Source organism: Anastrepha ludens, chromosome 4 (genome assembly GCF_028408465.1).
Source record: "Anastrepha ludens isolate Willacy chromosome 4, idAnaLude1.1, whole genome shotgun sequence".
Taxonomy (NCBI): Eukaryota; Metazoa; Arthropoda; class Insecta; order Diptera; family Tephritidae; genus Anastrepha; species Anastrepha ludens.
This window is the reverse complement of record NC_071500.1, coordinates 39,237,989-39,259,549: the sequence shown is the minus strand read 5'-3', so window position 1 is coordinate 39,259,549 and position 21,561 is coordinate 39,237,989. Positions and strand designations below refer to the sequence as shown.

The window sequence follows — 21,561 nt, the reverse complement described above, 5'->3', positions numbered from 1 at the left end:
TGTTAAGTCCCAGTGGTACAGGAACAGTATCGGCGACTAATCAGCAATTAAGCAGGGGTAGTGTGAATGGCTATACAACGGCAGCAGCAGCAGCAGTTGGGGGTGGAGGTGATAGTGGTGGCATTGACATTGGGGGAAGTGGCAGTGAGAGCGGTACACAATTGATAGGCAGTGCTACGTCGACGGTACGGGGGAGGCTTTCAATAGGAACAGCACAAAGCGCGATATTGGGTGTGAATGATTTGCCTGGCTCGGGACTTTTAATTGTAGGTACTGGTGGTGGGGCTGGAGTTGGCCAGGGAAGTGTTGGAACGGGTGCAGTAACCGGCGGTGTTCCCAAACAACAGGGCATCTTTTCGAATGTTTTCTCGAAATTGATCGACGGTATGCCCGCCGGTACGATTTTCTCGAAATTGAAGAGTGCCAATACGGCACCGACATCCTTGCAAAATATCACCGACGCGAATCCTATTAGCCAGTACTTTGAGATTGGTGAGCAGGTGGCATGTGCGGGCCCCGAACTGGTGTGGCGAATACATGACGGCTACCGGAAAAGTGATGGCAAGGTGAGTTAAAAGGAAGCTTAAAGTGTTTCATCAAATAAGTAAATGTTTATTTGTAACATCCAATACACTTTTGTGTTATTTACTTTGTACTTCTACAATATTAGCATCGAGGGTCGCTCTGTATTTTTAAATAAATATCTAAAAAAAATTAAATAAATATCTCCTGTTAATTCTATCGAGCCTTCCATTAATATAAATTCCATACCTACTATTCTCAGAATAAACTCTACAATGAATTACTTAAAAAGTTACTGCGCATACTTCAAAAGTGGCCTGGAAGGAACTGACAGACATACCTACATACAAAAAACATTTATTTTTACAATACGCGCCTTCATTTAGCCAATGTTAAGCAAATGGCAAATAACATATGTTGGCAACGCGGGAAGAGAGCTGCCTTAAATTACATGTGTTGGTAAGGCAGTGTGGCATAGCAGTTTAGAGAGCTATAGCCATCCTCGCAAGCGGCCAATCTTACTCGATAATTTTGGTGTTGCTTTCGCAAGCAAATTTTTCGTCAATTTCATCGAGCATAGAGATAGCGAGCGAGGGAAATGGCGAATAGAAGAGGAGTAATATCTCAAGCGCGTTTCACATAAATGGTTCATAATTTTGAATTTTGAAAAATTTACTTAAAATTCGTGTTCAGTGACCCCAGAAACTCGCATGTAACGAGTTTCAAGTTAATCCTACGAATTAAAAAAATTCGTTCGTCATATTGGATCCGCCTTAAACTTTTTTAAACTTTCTACACACGACATTGAAACGGTATTTTTGTCGACTTTGTTTTTAAGAATTTTCGATGGCCTTCAAACATTTTCTAAGCTAAGTCCCGATTCCGCCATGAAATCCTTAATGTACTCGAACATACCGCCATTTTGGAGAGAGTCTTCAGTTTACACATGTCTAAAATTTTGGAGACATGTTTACCGTCAATCGAAAAATGATCGATTTGATTTGAAGACCAGAAGAAGTTTCAGTCAGATAAGAATATAGAAATTGCATCAATTATTCGCAGTACACCAGCCGCGATTTGCCGGCGAATCCAAAAAATCGTGGTTAAATGATAGTACCTTGCCATTGTTCTTCTACTTGACATTGTACTATACTTCTCCTTCTTCTCAGAAAAAAATTTCTTTCGAATCGAAAAATAAATCATGGGAATACCTTTCAGGTCCCGATAAGACTATTTTTGGTAAAGCTGATAAGAATAATTAAGTCTATTGACTGCTGTTTTGCACATAGGTTATAAAAACCTATTTTCTTAGGTACTCAGACTAAGACTGAATTTCTTTTAGAATCTTCGTTAGAATATATTATATTTGGCTTCAGAATAATATCTTTTTTGCACCCAATAGTGAAAACACAAGAAAATAATAATGGAAATAGTTTTACTGTTTTTCAAAATATTCCCCTTGGAATAAGTATTCTCCTGAATTCGCTTAAACCAATTTTCAAAGCACTCAGGGGTGGATTCCTCCAAAATGAGTTTTTCAAAGGTTTCTTTAGCGTTGAAAATCATTAACCTCGCATTTTATTTTTGATGCTCCAGATCAAAAACAAAAATAATAAGGTGCCAAATCAGGGCTGTAAGGCATATGACCTATTAATTCCATATTTTGAATGCTCAAAAACTGTTTCGTGCCAGGTGACGCGTAAAGTTCCCATTGTCTTGATGAAGGGCGATTCGTCTTCAGCGGTTGGTTTCCCTTAATTGCCCGAAAACTTGTGGCTAAAAATAGTTGGTACTAATCAGAATTGACTGTTTTAAGCTTCTCTGGTAGTACAGTTGCGACATGACCAGATTTTCCAAAAAAAAAAAAACAGGCGGCGCTTCTTAGGCGAACCAGTCTTGGGACTCAATATTTTTTACCAATCGACGCGAGGAATTTTTGGGCAATATTTAAATTATGCGGTAACCAACGAGAACAAATTTTTTGAAGGACCAAATTTTCATGAAATATTGAACGTACGCAGGTCCCAATAATGCTCAAGGATGATTCTTTCCGGCAATACGAAATATTGCGATGCTGCATTATCAATTGAAGCATAGTATCGATTGCTTCTGGCACAAAGACCGTTTTTGGACGGCTTTCACGAAATTCGTTCTGGAAGGATCGACAGCCACGCTGGAACTCGTTGTACCAGCGCTTCACAGTGGCTAAGAGCGGCGCTTGAACGCTAAAAGTGGAAGAATGTTGATCAATGCCCTTCAGTCTCGCCAATTCACGTTAAAAATCGTAAAAAATCGTCGCACAAAATTTTTCACGAGTTTATTAATTGGGAGATTTGAATTCTTTAACCCACTGAAAAAAAAAAATATGAAGCTCGTATATAAGTGAAAGCCGTATGTTCAATATTACGCTAAAAACTACCGAAAAACTTGGTAGTAATAAAAATATCGAGTTACATCTCTTCAGACGTAGTCCTGCAAAGGCGACCCTTTCATTACTTATCAGTCAGTGGCATTTTTGGTACACCTTTGAGCTTGAGGTGTACGATTACGGTTGATGGAGAAGTCAGATTCCATAGTTTGGTATCAGTCATAAATTATTTGCAGAAAGTTCGATGTAATCAATTCGATTATTCGAACATTCAATCATTGACTTCTCTATTCTAATTCTGACCAAAATTTAAAAATTTAATAGATATTTCACATATATGAATGCTTTCAAATATTTCTTAATTTCTCTAGGCGTGTTCAATATTCGTTTTCGAGAAAAAAATAGCAGAAAAGCTGCTCAAACCGAGACGCAAGGAAATTGTAACGGAATTGCTGAAAAATTCTGTTAAAGCAATGGAAAGATTTCGTCATCCAAAGGTGAGTTGGGATATTCTATGGCGTTAGCAAATTAGTTTGATACAAATTTATTTTGAGGTAGAAATTTAGGTGTAAAAATATCATGAAGTTAATAATTTTCAATTTGTTTTTTCGATTTGTAGATTCTGCAAGTTTTGCACACAGTGGAAGAGTCGACGGATACACTGGCTTTTGCTGCTGAGCCTGTTTTCGCCAGTCTCTCTAATATTTTAGCTTTTCATGTAAGTAAGCCCCGCTTCGCTAGGCGATAAACTCAATGATTTGTTGAAGAGAATAAAATTAATACGAAACAAAGCAAATTATTTGATACAATTTCATTCGAGCTTTATTGTAACACTTTTTGGTAGACAACATTTTTGGTTTTTCCATCTTTCGCGTAAATGAATAATGACGATGGTTTCCCTACTCGTGAGCAAGCTACATACAATTGTCCATGAGAAAAAATTGGGTATTCTAAATTAATACCGCACATTTGTAGAGACTGTCCTTGCGCCTTATTAATTGTCATAGCGAAGGCAAGGCGAATAGAGAACTGCAAACGTTTGAACTCGAATGGTAAATTCGTCGGAATCAGTGGAATTCTCGGTATCAAGACGCCTTCTCCTTTGTACTTCCCTTTCAAAATTGTTGCTTCAATAACATTACCCATTAGCTTCTTCACAGCGAGTCTGGTACCGTTGCAAAGTCGTGGCACATTAATGTTGCGCAGCATAATAATCGGTGCTCCAATTTTTAATCGTAAATTATGAGGTGGTAGACTTGGCAAATCGAGTGAGTTTAAGAATTCAGTTGGATAATTTACGACATCATCTAGATCAGTAATAGTGTCCATTGACTTACTTAAATGCAACTATGTCACCAGGTATTTGATCTAAAATAGCTGCCTTTATATCATTGACGTCTTTATTTTTCCCAGCTAAAATTGCTCTTTCGCTGAGCCAATCATGGTTTTTGTAATGTTGAACTATGTTTGGAAATACACTCTGTATCAATGCCTCTTTAGACTGTGCAAAAGTGCAGAAATTGTTAGGCAATGTAATCATTCCTGTTGAATCGACAGACATTTGGCCATTTCCGATTTTCAGTAATTGGTGTGAAAATTCAGCTGCTGACGGATCGTTCTGTAGTTGAACACGTACGTTTGTAACAAGTGTAAGCGTGTTTACATGTCTCCATAAATACGATGATTTTAAGCATGCATTGATTTCATCTGCAGCCGTAGATTTTGGCACCTCCAAAGACTGTTTGGCTTCCTCGTAGATCTTATATCAAGTGCTTCCAATGGTTTCTTGTGTGCCATAGTACACTCGTCCCATACGATGAGCTTACATACTTTAAGAACTTTTGCCATTCCAGATGTTTTCGAAATATTACATGTTGGTGTTTCATTTGCCTGCATATTCAAAGGCAACTTTAATGCAGAATGTGCTGTGCGACCGCCTTCCAGTAATGTAGCCGCAATTCCGGAAGAAGCGAGTGCCAATGCAACGAATTGTTGCTAATATCAATGAAATCAAATCCTGGTCCCCCAGGAGCATCCAAGAAAACGAATCCACCAGTTTCATGGCTAACATTATTCATGATTGTATCATTAACATGTTGTTGTTTATGTTTACTCTCCGTCGATAAAAATTTGCAACTTAGCAATACGACACAAATCGTTTCACAATAACGAAAAATTCGCATATTTATTAAAAAAAAGTTGTACATATAAAATGAATGTTAATTCGAAACTTAATCTAAGAATCGAGAAAGTTCTGCGGCAATTTTTACTAAAAACACAATTTGTACAATATTTTGATTTTTTCTTTTTTTTATGTGAAGAAAATATTAAAAAAAAATTTTTTTTTTTGTTAAAAACCTTCCCCTAGTGGATCCCTATAATATGAAAAAAGAACGAATGAAATTGGCCTCGTATCGGCCCAAAAAAATGCGTACAAACGAACATCATTTCATTTTTATATATATATAAGAAGATTATATTAAAAAACAAGAAATAATACGAATTAAATATAGAAGAAACGAAATAAACTTAGCGAAAGGTATTTTCAAACATTACGTTTTAAAAAGGGCTATTTTGCAATTGCTCGTTTCGCATATTTTGGTACAGAAAGTTTTCCAAAACAAGAGAAATTAAAAACGGTTCTATAAACGTTGTAATTCGAAAAATGAAAAAGTGTTTTTTTAATGGGGGATTTCGCATATTTGTATGTAATAAAGTCCTCTTCACTGTCGTCATCTAGGACATTATTTTTATAGTTTTCCGCTAAAACATCTTCCAAGTTTTCATCATACCAACAGAAAGTTGCTTTGCATTGCGAATTGCATATTTTATAAGTGGGGCAAAACTGGCATTGTCAAAAATGCGAATTAAGATTTTTTCAAAGCACCAACAGATTGTCTCAATCTATTGAGATTTTCAAATTAACGATGAGCAAATTATCGCAATTCTACTGTATATCTGTGTATATCTTATTCTTTCCCCCTTCTCTATGATTTTTTCTTGAGATATGATAAAGAAATGGCAGCCATAGGAAAAATTGCGGATCTAAAACTTCAAATTGATAGAATTCATATTTTATAGTCAATGGAGTACTCCGGTTTTCGAGGCTTGTTGCCAGTGCACTTATACGAGTATATTATTGATGTCTGCCATAGCCGAATGGGTTGGTGCGCGGCTACAACACAGATTCGAATATTCCTGCTCGAAGAAGTTTTGATAGAAAGATTTTTTTCTAATAGCGGTCGCCTTTCAGGGAATGTCAAGCCTCCGAGTGAATTTCTTCCATGAAAAAGCTCCTCACAAAAAACCATTTGCCGAGTCGCCTTAAAACTGTAAAGCCCTCCATTTCTGGAACAACAACAAGACACACATCACAAATAGGAGGAGGAGCTCGGCCAAATACCCATTTAATTTTTTAATTATTTAAATATGGAGTGCTAGCAGTCGGGAGCAGCTTTGATTACCGCAAGCCGTCAACAAATTTTTATTGAAAAGTATTGGACATCGAGTGAATGACATTGAATTTCCGGAGGCACCTCGGAAAAAAGTGTTTTGTGGTATTCCACATAACTCGCAACAGAATTATTGCATTTAGGTATTATAAAACGTTACAGACTAGAGGTGCGAAATGACTTAAAGCTAATACTTAAAGACAAGACTTGGATTTGATTTCAACTTAGATAAAAATATAGATCTAGGAAGGGAATTAAGATATCTAATAATGGCTACATAATTTAAATAATTTGTTTAAGAAATTTTAACGTGCAACGGAGATTGAAAACGCTAACCTTTTGGCGAATATTCAAGCTTATCTGCCCCAGTAGACCTGGACAATCAATGATACCCCAGACAATGTCATATATAAACATCAATGAGTGTATTGTACCTGGAAAAGAAAGTGATTTTGAATTTATTAACATTCACCACGACCTATAAAACCGACATGCCTCGTTAAAATGAAAGGATTGCGGAACAAACCGGACAAAGCGAAGTTGAACTCTTTCGATTCTTTACAAATAAACAGTATGAATTGGATTCCAAATACTGAGGCGTACTTATCCATTAACTTCAATATAACAATAAGGTGTTTTTCTGGTATAAGAATAACGTGGAAGAAAGCGCAAACTGGAATAGGTCTTAAAAATAATAAAAATAATCTGACTAACAAAGCAAAACGCTGAGTCAAAAACTACACCCACCTAGACATTCATTTGCAACGAAAAGACGGGCACTAGAAATGTTATAAGTATAAGCAATCGGATTTCGAACTATAGCGAAAGTCATGTGAAAACAGTTTTGATATTAAGCAACAATTTGCTTCGAATAAATTATTTAAATCACTTTGTGATAACGCAATATCCGAGGAGTATGTAAGTCTGCTAAAAAATTTCAAATCATCTGCATAGAAGACAAATTTAGAATCGCTCCGTGTACACAACGTCTCATTGATTATCAAATCATGTAAATTTAGCCAGGTTGGTAACCATAGAACGCGCGCAGACAATCCCCTTTTGATGCTGCTGAATTTTATTAGATTATATTAGCTTTAGAAAGAAGTTCATTCTTGCTACCAGATGTGCAGGTCAGAGTAATAATTGCAACTTTCCAGAGGTCAATAAAATTGCATGTAGCGAGAGAATCAGCTAAAGGAAAAAAATTTAAGTAAATTTGTTAAAGGAGATGATTCCTGAGATAACCTTGGAGGGTTTTTTTTTCGATTTTAAAATTTTTCGTAAAAAGCGACTTTTGCTAATGGCCAAAAACACGTAATCAATTTAAAATCACTAACAAACAGTAGTTTTAGTAAATCTTAATGCATTTTTTAACAACAATGAAAATCATGATGATGGTGAGTGGAGGTCTTTCAGACTTGCCTTTGTATAAGTACATGCGAATGTTGTTTGAAAATGGGTTGCTGACTCCAATAATTATTTATTTATTTCAAATTTAATAGATAATACATTTAGTGACTTTGAGAATTACTCTCCAAATTACGAATTCTTCCTCTAAATAGTGAGAACAGCATTTCAAGAATCTGAGATATTCAAAAACACCTTCCTTCGAAAACGCCTCCTTTGCAGTAACTCTATCCAAAACGAATAGAAAGATTTTTTAGTTTTATAACTGTAGCCTAACTCTAGACTTATTTATACCAACGGTTTAATATTAGATTAACTTAACCTTAGCTTTCGGCTGACAGACCAATGAGATACTTTTCAAGCAGTATTTGCAGAAACGACATAACAACATAGCTGATGATCCTTTCTCTCACGCTGCAAACATTATTGCTATCCACCTCGATAGTTAGGCGGTAATTAAATTACTCATCGATATCAGCGATGTACTTCTTTGATTGCCTAGCAGACCTAAGTTCTATGTGAATCCAATAGACTTTAAGATTTTTTAGACTTACAAACTGGTTTTAGTTTTATAAGAATGCGAAAGCACAAACTAATACTAAGCGAAGTTATAAAAATGGGCCTATTGTGACGCTTTCCTCATCCCTAAAATATTTTATGATTGAATTTGCACCGAATATTTCCAAAACTTTTGACGTGATAACGTCTTATAATTCGATTTAGCCGGCTGCACGCACGAAAAAATGTGTCGTTACCTTGCTCATTTGTCGTTACCTTGCTCATTTGTCGTTACCTTGCTCATTGCCGTTACCTTGAATGAACTGCAAGCGAAAGCGCGGAACGAACGACAAAGCAAACAAAGCAAACGAACGGCAACGTTCCACATCTTGCTCTCTCCTACCAAGTTTGTTAATAATACCTGTTGTTTTAATGTTATTATTATTAATTTTTTTATTATATTATTATTATTATTATTTATTGTTCGACTTTTTTAAAATACACATTACATTTCATTTTTAATCATTAACATTAGAACGTACGACAGTGCCACTAGGTCGTTTGTCGGAAGAAAAAAGAAAAAAAAAAACAAAATCTTACATTTTACATACATATGTTACTATGGTACTATGTATTGAATTCGCTTAAAATTAATTTTCTATATTCTATAGCACCAGTGATGAACTTAAAAAAGTTATTATATCCAGAAGGGCCAACTCCATTTAAAATGTCTATGATTTCATCTCGGTTTAAACTATATTTTCCAAAAAATCTTTGACGAATTCTTTTAAGTATCGGGCATTTTCCTAAGAAATGTGTGATGTCTTCTAATTCATTTAAGTTACATAAAGTGGAATTTAAATCCCTTTGGCTTCCCAAGTATATTAAATCACATCTGGTTTTCATAATCCACATAATTTTATAGACTCCAGTATTATCGTTTAAATAGCTTCTGGCGTTGTTATGGTCTAATTCCTTATATAATCGGGTGCTTTGGTGTGCCCTTTCCCATAAAGTTCGAATATTCGAATCATGAAGATTTTCTATTATTGAAATTATATTTCTATTCCACTCTCTTTTATTTGAAGTGCCCCAGTTACATGTTATATTTAACTTTTGTGCTAGATTACTAATTTCTTCAACCCAAAATATCTGTTTTTCTAAAATCTTTTTTGATAGTATATGAGGCAATCTATTATCATCATATTCAAATAACGTTTTGAATATATATTTTAAGTGAAGCTGCAGTGTATACAAATGAAAACTTGGAACATTTGTCTCCAAGAGAATGCAATAAGATGGCGTATTACTCGGGAGATGAAGTACCCTTTTTTAAAAATAAAGTTGAATTTTGTCTACTTCTTCAAACAACGAGTTTCCCCATACCTGAGCAGCATAACTCTGGATTGCTCTAGTCACCGCTAAAAACAGTTTCCATTTTGCCGACAACATAATTTTATTTTTACTAAGAAATGTGCACCAAGTTGCATTTATGCTGTTTTTCGCTAGAACATTTCTATTTTCTATATGTTGCTTGAAACTGAGTTTTGATGTTAGCTTTACAACCAAGTAATTATATTCCTTCGTTATTGGTATAACTTCGCCGTTAAAAAACCACTTTTCTTTTTCTGCTATTCTACCGCCTCTCCGAAAAATCATTATAGCTGACTTAGATAAGTTTACTTGCATATTCCACTTATCGCAGCATTTTTCTAAGTTGCTTATCATTTTTTGAAGAGCACTAACCTCAACTGCCAATATGACGATATCGTCAGCATATAATAGCAAACGGATATTTAACTCATCTATAAAGAGTCCCCCCTCCAAGCAGTCGTGCAGGTCATTCAAGTAAAGAGCAAAGAGCAAAGGTGAAAGCAGGCACCCTTGCTTTACTCCTGACGATATTTTGAATTTTTCACTCATTTCATCTCCTACTTTTACTATCGAACATGTATTTCTGTAATAACTTTCAATAAAGTTTGCCATTTTGGTGGAGATTCCTATTTCATGAAGCTTGTATAGCAATAGTTGTCTAGGGACAGTATCAAAAGCAGCTTTAAAGTCCACAAAAAACGCGTACACTTTTTTCTTCTCCCTAAACTTAATATGGACTATTGCTGCTAAGTTATATATGTTATCTACAGTTGAATGTCGCTTTCTGAAACCTGCTTGAAATTCTGTTATAATATTTTTATTTTCTACCCAGCTTGTGAGTCGCTCATTTAAAATGCCCATCATTGTCTTTGCAACACAATTCATGAATGAGATACCTCTATAATTGGAGGGAGATTTCCTATCGCCTTTTTTAAAGAGCGGATATATCAGACTTGTTTCGAAACATTCAGATACTTGGCCCATATTATATAGCCTATTAAAAACGTTTGCCAACTCAACAAGAAACCGGTCATCGGCATTTTTAAAAAACTCATATGGAATCTTGTCTGACCCTGGAGCTTTTCCACATTTCGTTTTTTTGCTTTCACAATTTTCACCATAAATAATTTGCACCAATTGCTTATTTATGCTCAAAAGCATGCCTTTCTTTTGTAGAAATTTTTCTAAAACTATTTGAAATAAGACTGACTGTTTGTTTTGTATGGATTTCTGTTAAAAACTTTCTGTTTTGTTCAATAAAAGTACGTATATTAATACACTGAATTTGCAAGTTTTTCATTTAGATTTTTTTTGGCGTTCTTTCCCAAAGCCGCCTGCAGACGGGGTAAGGTTTGATCCCTATATAATCGGATCAAGAAACAAAATTTCACTTTCTTGATAAAGAACCTATAATTTAGCATAATCCCCACCCAAAGCAATTTTTTTCATTCAAAAATAAAATTTGGGTACTAGAGGGTTAATATTGCCTAGACTATATGGTAACGCTTCAGGAAGTAATTATAGTGGAACTATTTAACATTTCGGTAAATAGGAACTCACCAAATCCTGTACATGAAAGATTCCCAGTAAAGATGATAGCATCATCATCATAATTGTTGGCTTAATAATCCTGGTCTAGTCTTCGCCGTAATATGTGACCTGTCCATCCCAGTCAGTTGATCATAATAAATAGATGTTATTGCAAACCGCTGTATGTACGATTTTTCGAATTCATGATTGCAGCGCTTCCAACATTCGCCTTTATCACATATCGCGCCAAAGACTTTTCATAGAACTCTCCTCTCAAAGGTCAATAGCTTCTGTTTATCCGCAACTCTGAGTGACTAGGTTTCACTACCGTATAGCAAGGTGGGAATAGTAACTGTGCGGAACAGTGAAATCTTTAATCTATAGAAGGCGGCTCTTTTGATGATTGCACAAAGAGAAATAGCAGCGGCGTGCCATAAGGATTCTATGATTAATTCCTGCAGAAGGTTTATTGTCGTGATTAATGGTTACTCCTAGCTACTTAAATTCATTTTTTATTTCGAAACCATAACCACCGACGGTGAGTATTTGACCCACATTATGTCTGACAGAGTCCGACGAAGTTGAAAAAAGCGCTAGCCAGTGAGGATGTAATACTGCTAATGTCGTCCTCGTAAGCCAGCAACTGAACCGATTTAAATGAAATAGTTCCCTTTGTGTTTACGCCTGAATCTCTGATAACCTTTTCAAGGACAATATTAAGGAGTAGACATGAGAAACCATACTCTTGCGGGAGTCCGTTCATGGTGGCGAACTCCCATGACTCATCGCCTTGAACTCTTACGCCTTTCCTTACATTGCGCATAGTCGATTATCGGGAATACCGGGCTCAGCCTTCTCTGACAAGATCTGGTTTCGAATTATGCCGCTGTAAGCTGCTTTGAAATCTATGAAAAGATGATACGTCGAATTCACGAGACTTTTCCAATATCCGCCTTAGTACGAAAATTTGGTCAATGGTTGAACTTACTTCTTGAAAACCGTGAAGGCCTGGTAGCTATAAAAAATGCATTTAGCATGCGGCTTAAGTCGACCATTTAAAATATTTTAGTATTTTTTGTGGAAAATATATTTTTTATAGCAATTAATGAGTAGTCCCGCCTCTGCATTGCTAAAAGTCTGGCAGTGCTTGAAATTGTCTTATAACATTTCTTTATCCCGAGTTGTCAAGTGAGTAACAGTGATACATACAGGGTCTGGCACTCGAAGTGTAACCAACTTCAGACCGCTCGCGCAGCTGATGCACGGGCATCACATCCAGCAATTGTTCGTGGTAACGCCCGCACAATGGCTCTCAAATTCACCAGACGCGAATCCGACCATTTTTGAGAGCAAGGTCCGAATTAAAAGATTCAACAGTCTCGAGGCGTTGAAAAAAGCCAATGTGCGCGAGTGGGCCAAAATAGCTGCAAGTCACATTCGGGCAGCTTGCGATTCGTTTCTGGACCGTCTCAAGATCATAGTCAAGGCAAAAGGTGGTCATATCGAGCAAAAGTACATTGATTCTTAATTTTGTATTATGTAGTTTCACACATTTTTTACTTTGAATTCAATAAAAATAATTTTCCAAACTAAATTTATGGCCTTTTTAATTGGTTACACTTCGAGTGCCGGACCCTATAACATTTTTTGTTAGATTAGCAAGGATTGACCGCGTTCTGAAAGTGAGTAAACGCGATTAGATACAACAACTATGCAATGGAATTTTGTGTATTTAAATACATGGTTAAGACTAAACTAAAGTTGCTTATACTCCTATATATGTAAGTACATAAACAGCCACAGTTGTTTGAAAACATGCAGTATTAGCTGAATACGTTAGAGCATCGCTGAAAGCGCGTCACAGCTACAATTCAGTGGCAAATGTAGTACATTTAAATTCCTTTACTTAAAGCGCATAATGGCTTGCAGTGACTATTTACGGAATAAACAATTAGAAATCTTACTTATGTAAATATATTTTCTAATATATGATAAGTATGTCGACATTTTGGAACTTTGCAATTCTGTTTGACTTTCCGTTAATCGATTGTATTTGTCATTCTGCTATATTTCCAGGAATCAAAAACTTATGAACACATTGCCATGGCATCGAATGCATCAGGCACCGGCGCACAGAGCTATCAACAGCAAACTACGGCAATTCCACAACGGCCAGCTCATGCGAAGGAGTATAATTTTTTAGATATCGAAATCAAATATGGTTTTCTGCAGGTGAGTATGTACGGTTATAAGGGGGCGTCCATAAATTACGTGAGGTGTTTTTTTCAATTTTCTGTACCTCCCTCCCCCTGATGAGATGTCGTGAGATTTTATTCAACCCCCTCCCCATCCGCCAATCTCACGTGAGATTTTTCAAAATGTGGGTTTCTTATGTAAACGCGTTAGATTGTTATTGTAAAAAGAAAAAAAATGCTTCGTGCTTTTATTTACCACTAGTTAAGACTAGTAATCAATATTGCTGAGAGTTAAAAATGAAATAAAAATTTAACAATACTCGTAGAAGACTTAAATCGTAACTACTGCGATTAAAAAAAGAATATCTACTCTAATTCAGTCCATGGAGAATCATGCGCGGTTTCAAGAGAGACTATTGGGACCAACATGTCCATATGATTTTCAGTAAAATCATCTGCTCCTTCAACTTCGTTCTGATCTATCCACTCTAAGCCGTTGACGCTTGCGCACAGTAACTCTTTAGCTCGTCTTTCGACAGTTCGTGAGGGTCGCACATTGCGGTACATACGCACTTGCTTAGCTGGTGCAATGTGAGCTGCTCGCCTGTGCTCTGCAGCTCTTGTGATAGATGCGAAGTAAATACCGCATGTACTGCAGCATATTTTCTCTAAATCATCACGTATACTTGGGCAATAGAGATCAATAGGCGTGCTGATGAAGGCATTCAGCGGTTGAATCGGTACGCGTATTAGAAATGGAGCAAATGATTTTCCGTCATGTTCTTTAAAGTCCGGAATTGTCAAACGTCAACCTGAGTGATAGGGCGTTCGGCTCATAGTGGCGCGAAAACAACCGACGGGCTACGCTGTACCGTAAATTCAGATTAAATTGAGCTATTTGGTATAAAACAAATATGGTGGTTTGACAGTAGTAATGTACATATAACGTCGAAGTAGGAATGAAATTATTTTCTTTCGAACGAATTAGTGAATGATCTTAATCATACTACGATTACGCTTAAGATTAAATCTTAAGCATGTACAATCTGGATAATGGACCAAAACAGTATAAATTTTTTTTGTTTCAATCAGAAAAAAAATTGCGTGATATTTGCCGAGACCGCCCCCTCTCTCCAACGTAAGATTAGATGAGATTTGACTCGACCCCCTCCCCCCTTAAATATCTCACGTAATTTATGGATTGGTTTGTACGATATACAGTCACTCACACCTTATTTGACACAGATACGATTTGCTTGTCAAGGTTTCTATATTTCATTGAAAAAGGAAAAACAGAGTATGAAGATATTTTATTTAATTTGTTTTATTTCATTTTTCAACACAGAATATGAAAAGTGTTCGCTCATTTCATTGCGTTGAAAAAAAAATAAAAATAAAAACAAATCGAGAGAATTCACGTCACAGCTTAAATGAGTTATATATTAGTTAAAAACGAGCAACTATTTATTTCTAATTTTCATAATTTTAAGATATTTAGTACTTTTTTGGGTATCTTTTATTATCAATTACAGCTTGAAGTCTACGTGGCATGGAGTCAACCAATTTGTTTGCGGTTTCTGGACTAATTTGGTTCCACTCTTCAAGTATCGCCTTTTTAAGATAAGATTTGTTATGGATATCATATTATTTTATATGTATTTGTCTTCAAATCCGAACACAAATTTTCGATGGCGTTCAAATCCGACGAATGTGCAGGAGTATCAACAAGGCTGGACTTGTGACTTGTGGTGAAGGTCGTTATATTGCTAAAAGTGAAAATCATTTTCAATTTGTAATTTTCTAGCGCTTTGAACCAAATTATCTTGCAGAAGTCTTAAATAAACATATTTGTTCATTGCCTCTTCGATAAAGATCAAAGTTCCAACTCCATTTGAAGGCATGCTTGTAACGTTGCCACCGTCGTGTTTTATAGTAGCTCGGAAATTGTGTGCTCCGTTTTGGCCTCGCGTTATATAAAATGCCTACTATCTGGTCCAAATAAGTTTATTTTTATCACAAGTACGGTTCTCCAAAATGCTGGAGTCTTATTTAGATTTAGATCTTATTACGAGAGGTTTATTACGGGCTTTCATTACCATTTAAATTTGCTTCCCTCACTACTTTTCGAATAGTTTCCGAATGGCAAGTTTTACCTAAATCCTTGTTGGCCATCCCAGCTAACTTTGGAGCGCTTTTTGCTGGATTTTTCTTCACTTGGCGCACTAACCATTGACACTATTTCTCTGTGAAAGTTTTATTTCGGACCTGTCGCTCCTTATTTATTATGATTTTCACCCATAAAACGTTCAATAATATGCTGAACTGTTGACGAACTTAAATGTACAATTTCAGCTATTTTACGATGCGGCATTCATTTTTTGAAATGCTTCAAAACTAACTCATGATTATCTACCGAAGTTCGCGATCCCATCTCTAACAGGCGTACATAAAATTTAATATTGCTTTATGACAAACTCACTCTGCAAACTCTCGCATACTAAGAATACAAATTTAAGCTTCGGCGTGAATCCTCTGTTGTTGTTGTTTTGTGCATTATAAAGAAAAGAGTGTACACCTTTTTTTATTTTATATTGAGAAATGAAATAAAAAAATCAAAAAATAAGATGTCATACTCTGTTCTTTCATTTTCACAACATATTATGAGATATAAAACACTTTACAAACAAATCGTATCTGTATCAAATAAAGTGTGAGTGACTGTAAGTATGCACATATATGAGTGTATGAAATTAGAAATGTAGGTAATATTTGAAGTTGGTAATTGTCTATATATTAGTTTACTTAATTAGTCATAGCTGAGCACGCAATTTTGACCATAAAGGAGGAAAATAAATTCTGGAACATCTTTACAAAGTTACCAACAGATTTGCGTTAGTTTGAATGTGAATTCATTATGTGTTTATTGGCATATGCAGTAAAGGGTCTACAGTTTATGAAGGATAAGTGATTACAAATATCCCCTATATCCACGTTTAGAAAAGCCGATCGTTTTGTGAAATATTTTAAGAAGTTTAGGCATAATTTCAGCTCTCACTCCGATTTTTATTTTTCAAACCTTCAATTATTTATGGTTTAATCACGTAAACACCATCCTCTGAAGGGAAATTATTCTTCACGGGAATTTCGTTTGCGCCAAAATAATTGTTGCATTAAATGTGCCACACATCATCGACCAATTTTTTGGTGGCCACTCATCGTGAACATCCAAAAACAGGCAAAAAAAGTCTCTTCCTGCTATTATTGCATCTTGGAGTAGCGTTCCAAATAGCGTTTAATTTTGTTCTTGTCTCCTCGTTTCGCTGAATAATTTTCCCTTTGATGGATTTTTTACTTATTCAGAACAAATATATTTATACAGTGACTTAATAAAGAACTCGGACATACATAGCATGCAGCTCCAAATTCAAAACTTTTGTAAGAAATGCAAGTTAAATATTTTTATTTTTATATTTTTCTATTGGGTATTCAAATAGAATTTAAAAAAATAGTAATAATAATTCACAAATCTATACAAAATTTATCATGCAGCATTCTCAAAATTGGTGTCAAAAAAGAAGTCGAACATCTGGTATTATTGCGATTAGTTGATACTTTAAACCGGTGAGTCCCACAATTAATTTTCTCTCGGTAGAACAGTGCAAGGCAGGTAGGTCGTGTTTTGTTGAATAAAAGTCCAAATTAGAAAAATGGGTACACAGTGTGGGCAAAGCTCAACTGAAGTCAGAAATTTAATTATTAGTCATCATGAAAAGGGTAAAACCGTTCGGGAAATCGCAGAAATTCGCTTGTATACAACGTGATAAATCGTTTCAAAGAAACAAAATCCGTAGAAAATAAGAAGAAATCGGGACGACCAAAACTGTTTTCGGATGCAGATGAACGGTGGATAGTGAATTAAAAAAAATTCAAAGCGAGCGCTGCTAAGCTCGCAACAGAAGTCGCCCAACACCTTAATGCTGAAAACAGTGACAGACGTAAACGCAGTCCCCTGTCAGCTGTTACGATCAAACTAATGAGAACCCCATGTAAATGAAAAATTCCTTCCTTCCGTATCGTAGTATCGTAGATTATATTTCACGATTTTTGAAAAATCCCGTAGAACCCTGTCAGCTGATTGCTCTCTCACCACACAGTGTTGCCAAGCAGTGCATTTCGAAATCACTTACAAAATAAACTTAGAAAAATTATAATTTTTATTAAAATAACTTGAAAACAGTGTTGAATGATGTTAATTATAGATAAATGAACTATTTGCATTTGTTGGTTTTTGGCTTTGGTTTATTAAACAATGAAAAATTGTAACTGATAACGCGGATGTGTGAAAAACTGTGTAAGCAAAAATGTTAATAGCAACATTGTGTCAATACAAGCAGATGTATATGCGTTTATTTTCTCAAATTTGTTTACAAACATATTAAACACGGAAATGGCGTTGAACGTCGAGCATCTTGTATCGCTAGTATAAGACAATAAAGAATTATACGATAAAGGATTACTATAAAAGTTCCAGGGAAGGAAATATGGGAACAAATCGAAAAGGAGCTGCGCACAAGTGGTGAGTGGAGCTATATTTACGAGTATTAGTATTTCAAATTTCATAACAAAGTTATTTTAAAGGTGAGCTATGCAGACGCAGATGGTTAACTCTCCGCGATCGGTATGGCAGAGAAGCCAGGAAATCAGAAGCACCATCAGGCAGTGGAGCAGAATACCAGAAGCCGTAGTATTTACTTGAAAGCATGACATTTTTAAGGCCGCATGTTATTCCTCGACCGTATTTATAGTTGGAATATTTTTATAAAGTGATAGCTAATAATGTTTTCTTAAAGAATTAAGTCCTCACAAAATGTGTGCCCAGAAGTAGATTCGCTTAGGTCTTCAATTGCAATTTCTACGCCCTCGCCGTTGCCACCAATAGTGCCACCAGAAGAGTGTTTTGATGATGTTGATTCACCATTGCCACCAAAATCAGTAACTCAAGCGTCAGCTCCGTCACTTGCTCCACCCCAGTCACAGCAACCTAGCGGAAAAAAACGCGACAGAAGTGCTGAGATTGAAAATGGCATTTTGGAAGCAATCGATCTCTTGAAAAAGAGATGCATTGAAAAAGAAAACAAAACAAACAACTCAGCGGACTCATTTGGTAATATGATTGGCTCAATGGTTGCTAAAATAAATGCAGCTAAGCAAGTCCGGGCCATGCAGAGAATACTGGAGGTAACATTTAAAATAGAGCAGGAGCCGGAATGAGGGTTCGTAGTTTTTTATCTTCGTTTGAATTTTTTTAAATTTAGTTTTAAAATTCGTTGAATTTTTTTTTATATTTTTATCTTTTAATGAATTTTTTTAAGTTTAGTTTTAAGAATCTTTGAATTTTGAATTTTATAAGATATTTATTTTTAAAAGAAGTATTGGTAGTTAGTAAGAAAAGACTGAATTTGGAATATGAATACTGTAATTTTGTAAATATGTAAATTTTGTACATATGCGTATACCTGAATACTGTGATTTTTTAAATATGTATGTATATATTGCACCTGAATTTTGCAATAATAAAAGAAATAACTGAAGAATGAAAATATTTCCAAATATTTTTAACTGCATAAATTTAAAGTTGGAATTTATATTTGTAAATATATTTATGTATATAAATTGCATATCAAAAAATTCATAAATAAATAAACATAAATAACAAAATAATTCATTATATATATATTTGTTTCACTTCACATGTGTTTCATTTTTATATGTAGGGTCCGCCAATGGAAAAGTAATCTTGGTATGGTAAAGCTCCTTCATTTATGAAATAATCAGCAAGCCTATCGCGGATATTAAATGCATTTGTTGGGGCTCTCCGAATTGTAGTCCACATACGTGGCAATGAAGATTCATTATTTATTTCTCGTCACCATTCCCCACAATGAACGATGTTGCCTGGTTCTTGTCGATCAACATAATTTTCAGGGCAATACCAACGATTGTGATCGTTTAAAATTATAAAATTGTGTAACACAATGCATGCTAGCACTACTTTTTCGCAATTTTTAGTGTCATATTCAATCGTCGTGCGAAGAATTCTCCATCGCGCCGTTAATATTCCAAAGCTGTTCTCTATTACTCTACGCGCTCTTGACAGGCGATAATTAAAAATCCGCTTGGTTCTTGGTATGTAAGAACCAGGATATGGACGCATCAAGTTTGTTCTCAATGGGAATGCAGCATCGCCAACGATGGTGTCAAAATGGTTTCCATTAGCAATGTTTTGTATTGAATTTTTGTCAAGTTAATAACACCTTGATCCATTGGCTGTAAAATCGCTGTGCAATTGGCCGGAAAATACATCACTTCGATCTCACCACAAACTAATTCTTCTTCGGGCGAATGAGATGGGGCTTGATCCAGCAAGAGTAATGCTTTGGGTGGAACATCATTTTCTTTGGCGAATTTTTTCACTTCTTCGACAAAATTATCAAAGAACCACTTTTTGAAAATATCCCGTGTCATCCAAGCAGTCTTGTTGCTAGCATAATTCACCGGTAGACGAAAATTTTTAAAACAACGCGGATTCATAGATTTGCCGATCGTTAATGGTTTTATTTTGTGGCTGCCATCACCATTTGCACACAAAAGAACACTGATTCGATCTTTTGAAACTTTGTTGCCTGGAGCACTCTTTTCATCTTTCGAAACGTAGGTTTTATGTGGCAAAAGTTTCCAAAAGAGGCCCGCTTCATCAGCATTATATATTTGTGATGTTACATATCCTTTTTCAGCGATTTTCGCCGTCAATTTTTCCTTAAATGGCTCAATCACAAGATAATGATTCACCAGTCACAGTCAAATAGCGAAGTCCGAAGCGTTTCTTGAATCGCGAAAACCATCCAGCACTTGCATTGAATTGTTCTCCACCCTTTTTTATTTCATCAAATATTTTTAATGCTTTGCTTTTCAAAATCAAGCTAGAAACAGGAGCATTTCGTCGCCGCTGATTCATGAAAAACTGGTACAAACGCTTCTCGAGCTCTGGATGATTGCCAAACCGCAAAGTTTTCCGTTTATTTCCAAGTGAAAATGAATTGTATGCATTTTCTTTTAATGAACGGGATTGTTTTTTTATTCGGCAAATCGTTGCGCAATCAACTTTGTATTCGAATGCAAGATCTCGTTGTTTAACGCCTTTTTCAATTTTTTGGAGAATCTCATCTCTTTCTTTCAATGTAAGAAAATGTAGATTCTTTTTCACTTTTCCCATGATTTTATTTGATGAAAGCAAAAAAAAAAATGATTCAAACTCCGAACGATGGTTTTACTCTCAAGAACCAGCTTGAAACTAACGCGTGTTGAATGTCACAAACGATTCGATGCCATATTTTATGATATCAGCGCTACAATTTTACAGTCATTTGTAAAAATCAAAAATCACAAAGCGTGAGAACAGTGTTTTTGGTCGCAATAACTCCGAGAACCATAACTGTGCATAACTATAAAGCTGTGTCTTCGCGCGTGATGAACGCAAATACATTGCCGTATTAAGTAAAAAATTTCTTCGAACAAGAATTTTTTTGCGCCCGAAAATTGCAATTTTTTATTGCTCCTTTCGAGTTTTCTATGGACTCAAAATCGAATTGTACTTTCCGCGAAATTGCAGTTATCGGTATTGCACTTATCGGGCTTCTACTGTACATTTAAATTTTATTACTTTCGTCACTCTGACTACCACAACTCCCGATGCTGACTGCAGTGGAAGTATACTTGGCATCACAAACGGCCATCAGAACGATGCTAAAGAATTTTTTGTAGTTGTAGTACATCGAACTTGACTTGGCGAACAATTTGGAATGTTCCACATATCAAAAAAATCCTTTGCAATATCCTTGTACTGGAATTCTGTAGGTCCGCTAACGTAAACTGAAGAAAGTAGCCGCCAGATAACTTCACAAGTTTCCTGTATTATTTCGCGCACAGTCGTTGCACCTAACTTATAACTCCATGCAATGCTCCGCACAAATACACCTTGTGACAAATATTTAAACAATCAATATGAAATAAATATTAATCGACTTAATGCCTCGCTTTCTCAATATGCATACAGCAAAACTAAAGATAGTCTTTCCTTAGGACCAATCCGCTGTTTTGGCTTCCTCAAGGAACTGCTCACTAATTTTAAAAGCAGCTCATACACAGGCGGGGACAT

General features: G+C 35.7%; 1 protein-coding gene across 1 annotated transcript in view; it reads left to right on the top strand.

The window, feature by feature from the left end:
• The first annotated feature begins 214 nt into the window (after positions 1-214).
• Positions 215-21,561, top strand: part of LOC128861788 (SCY1-like protein 2) — a 157,082-nt gene continuing 135,735 nt past the window's right edge. Inside the window, exons 1-4 of the mRNA XM_054100167.1 lie at positions 215-566; positions 3,262-3,387; positions 3,510-3,608; positions 13,228-13,383. Of these exons, the coding sequence (XP_053956142.1) occupies positions 387-566; positions 3,262-3,387; positions 3,510-3,608; positions 13,228-13,383 (561 nt within the window). The 5' untranslated portion in view covers positions 215-386. The remainder of the gene's footprint in view (positions 567-3,261; positions 3,388-3,509; positions 3,609-13,227; positions 13,384-21,561) is intronic.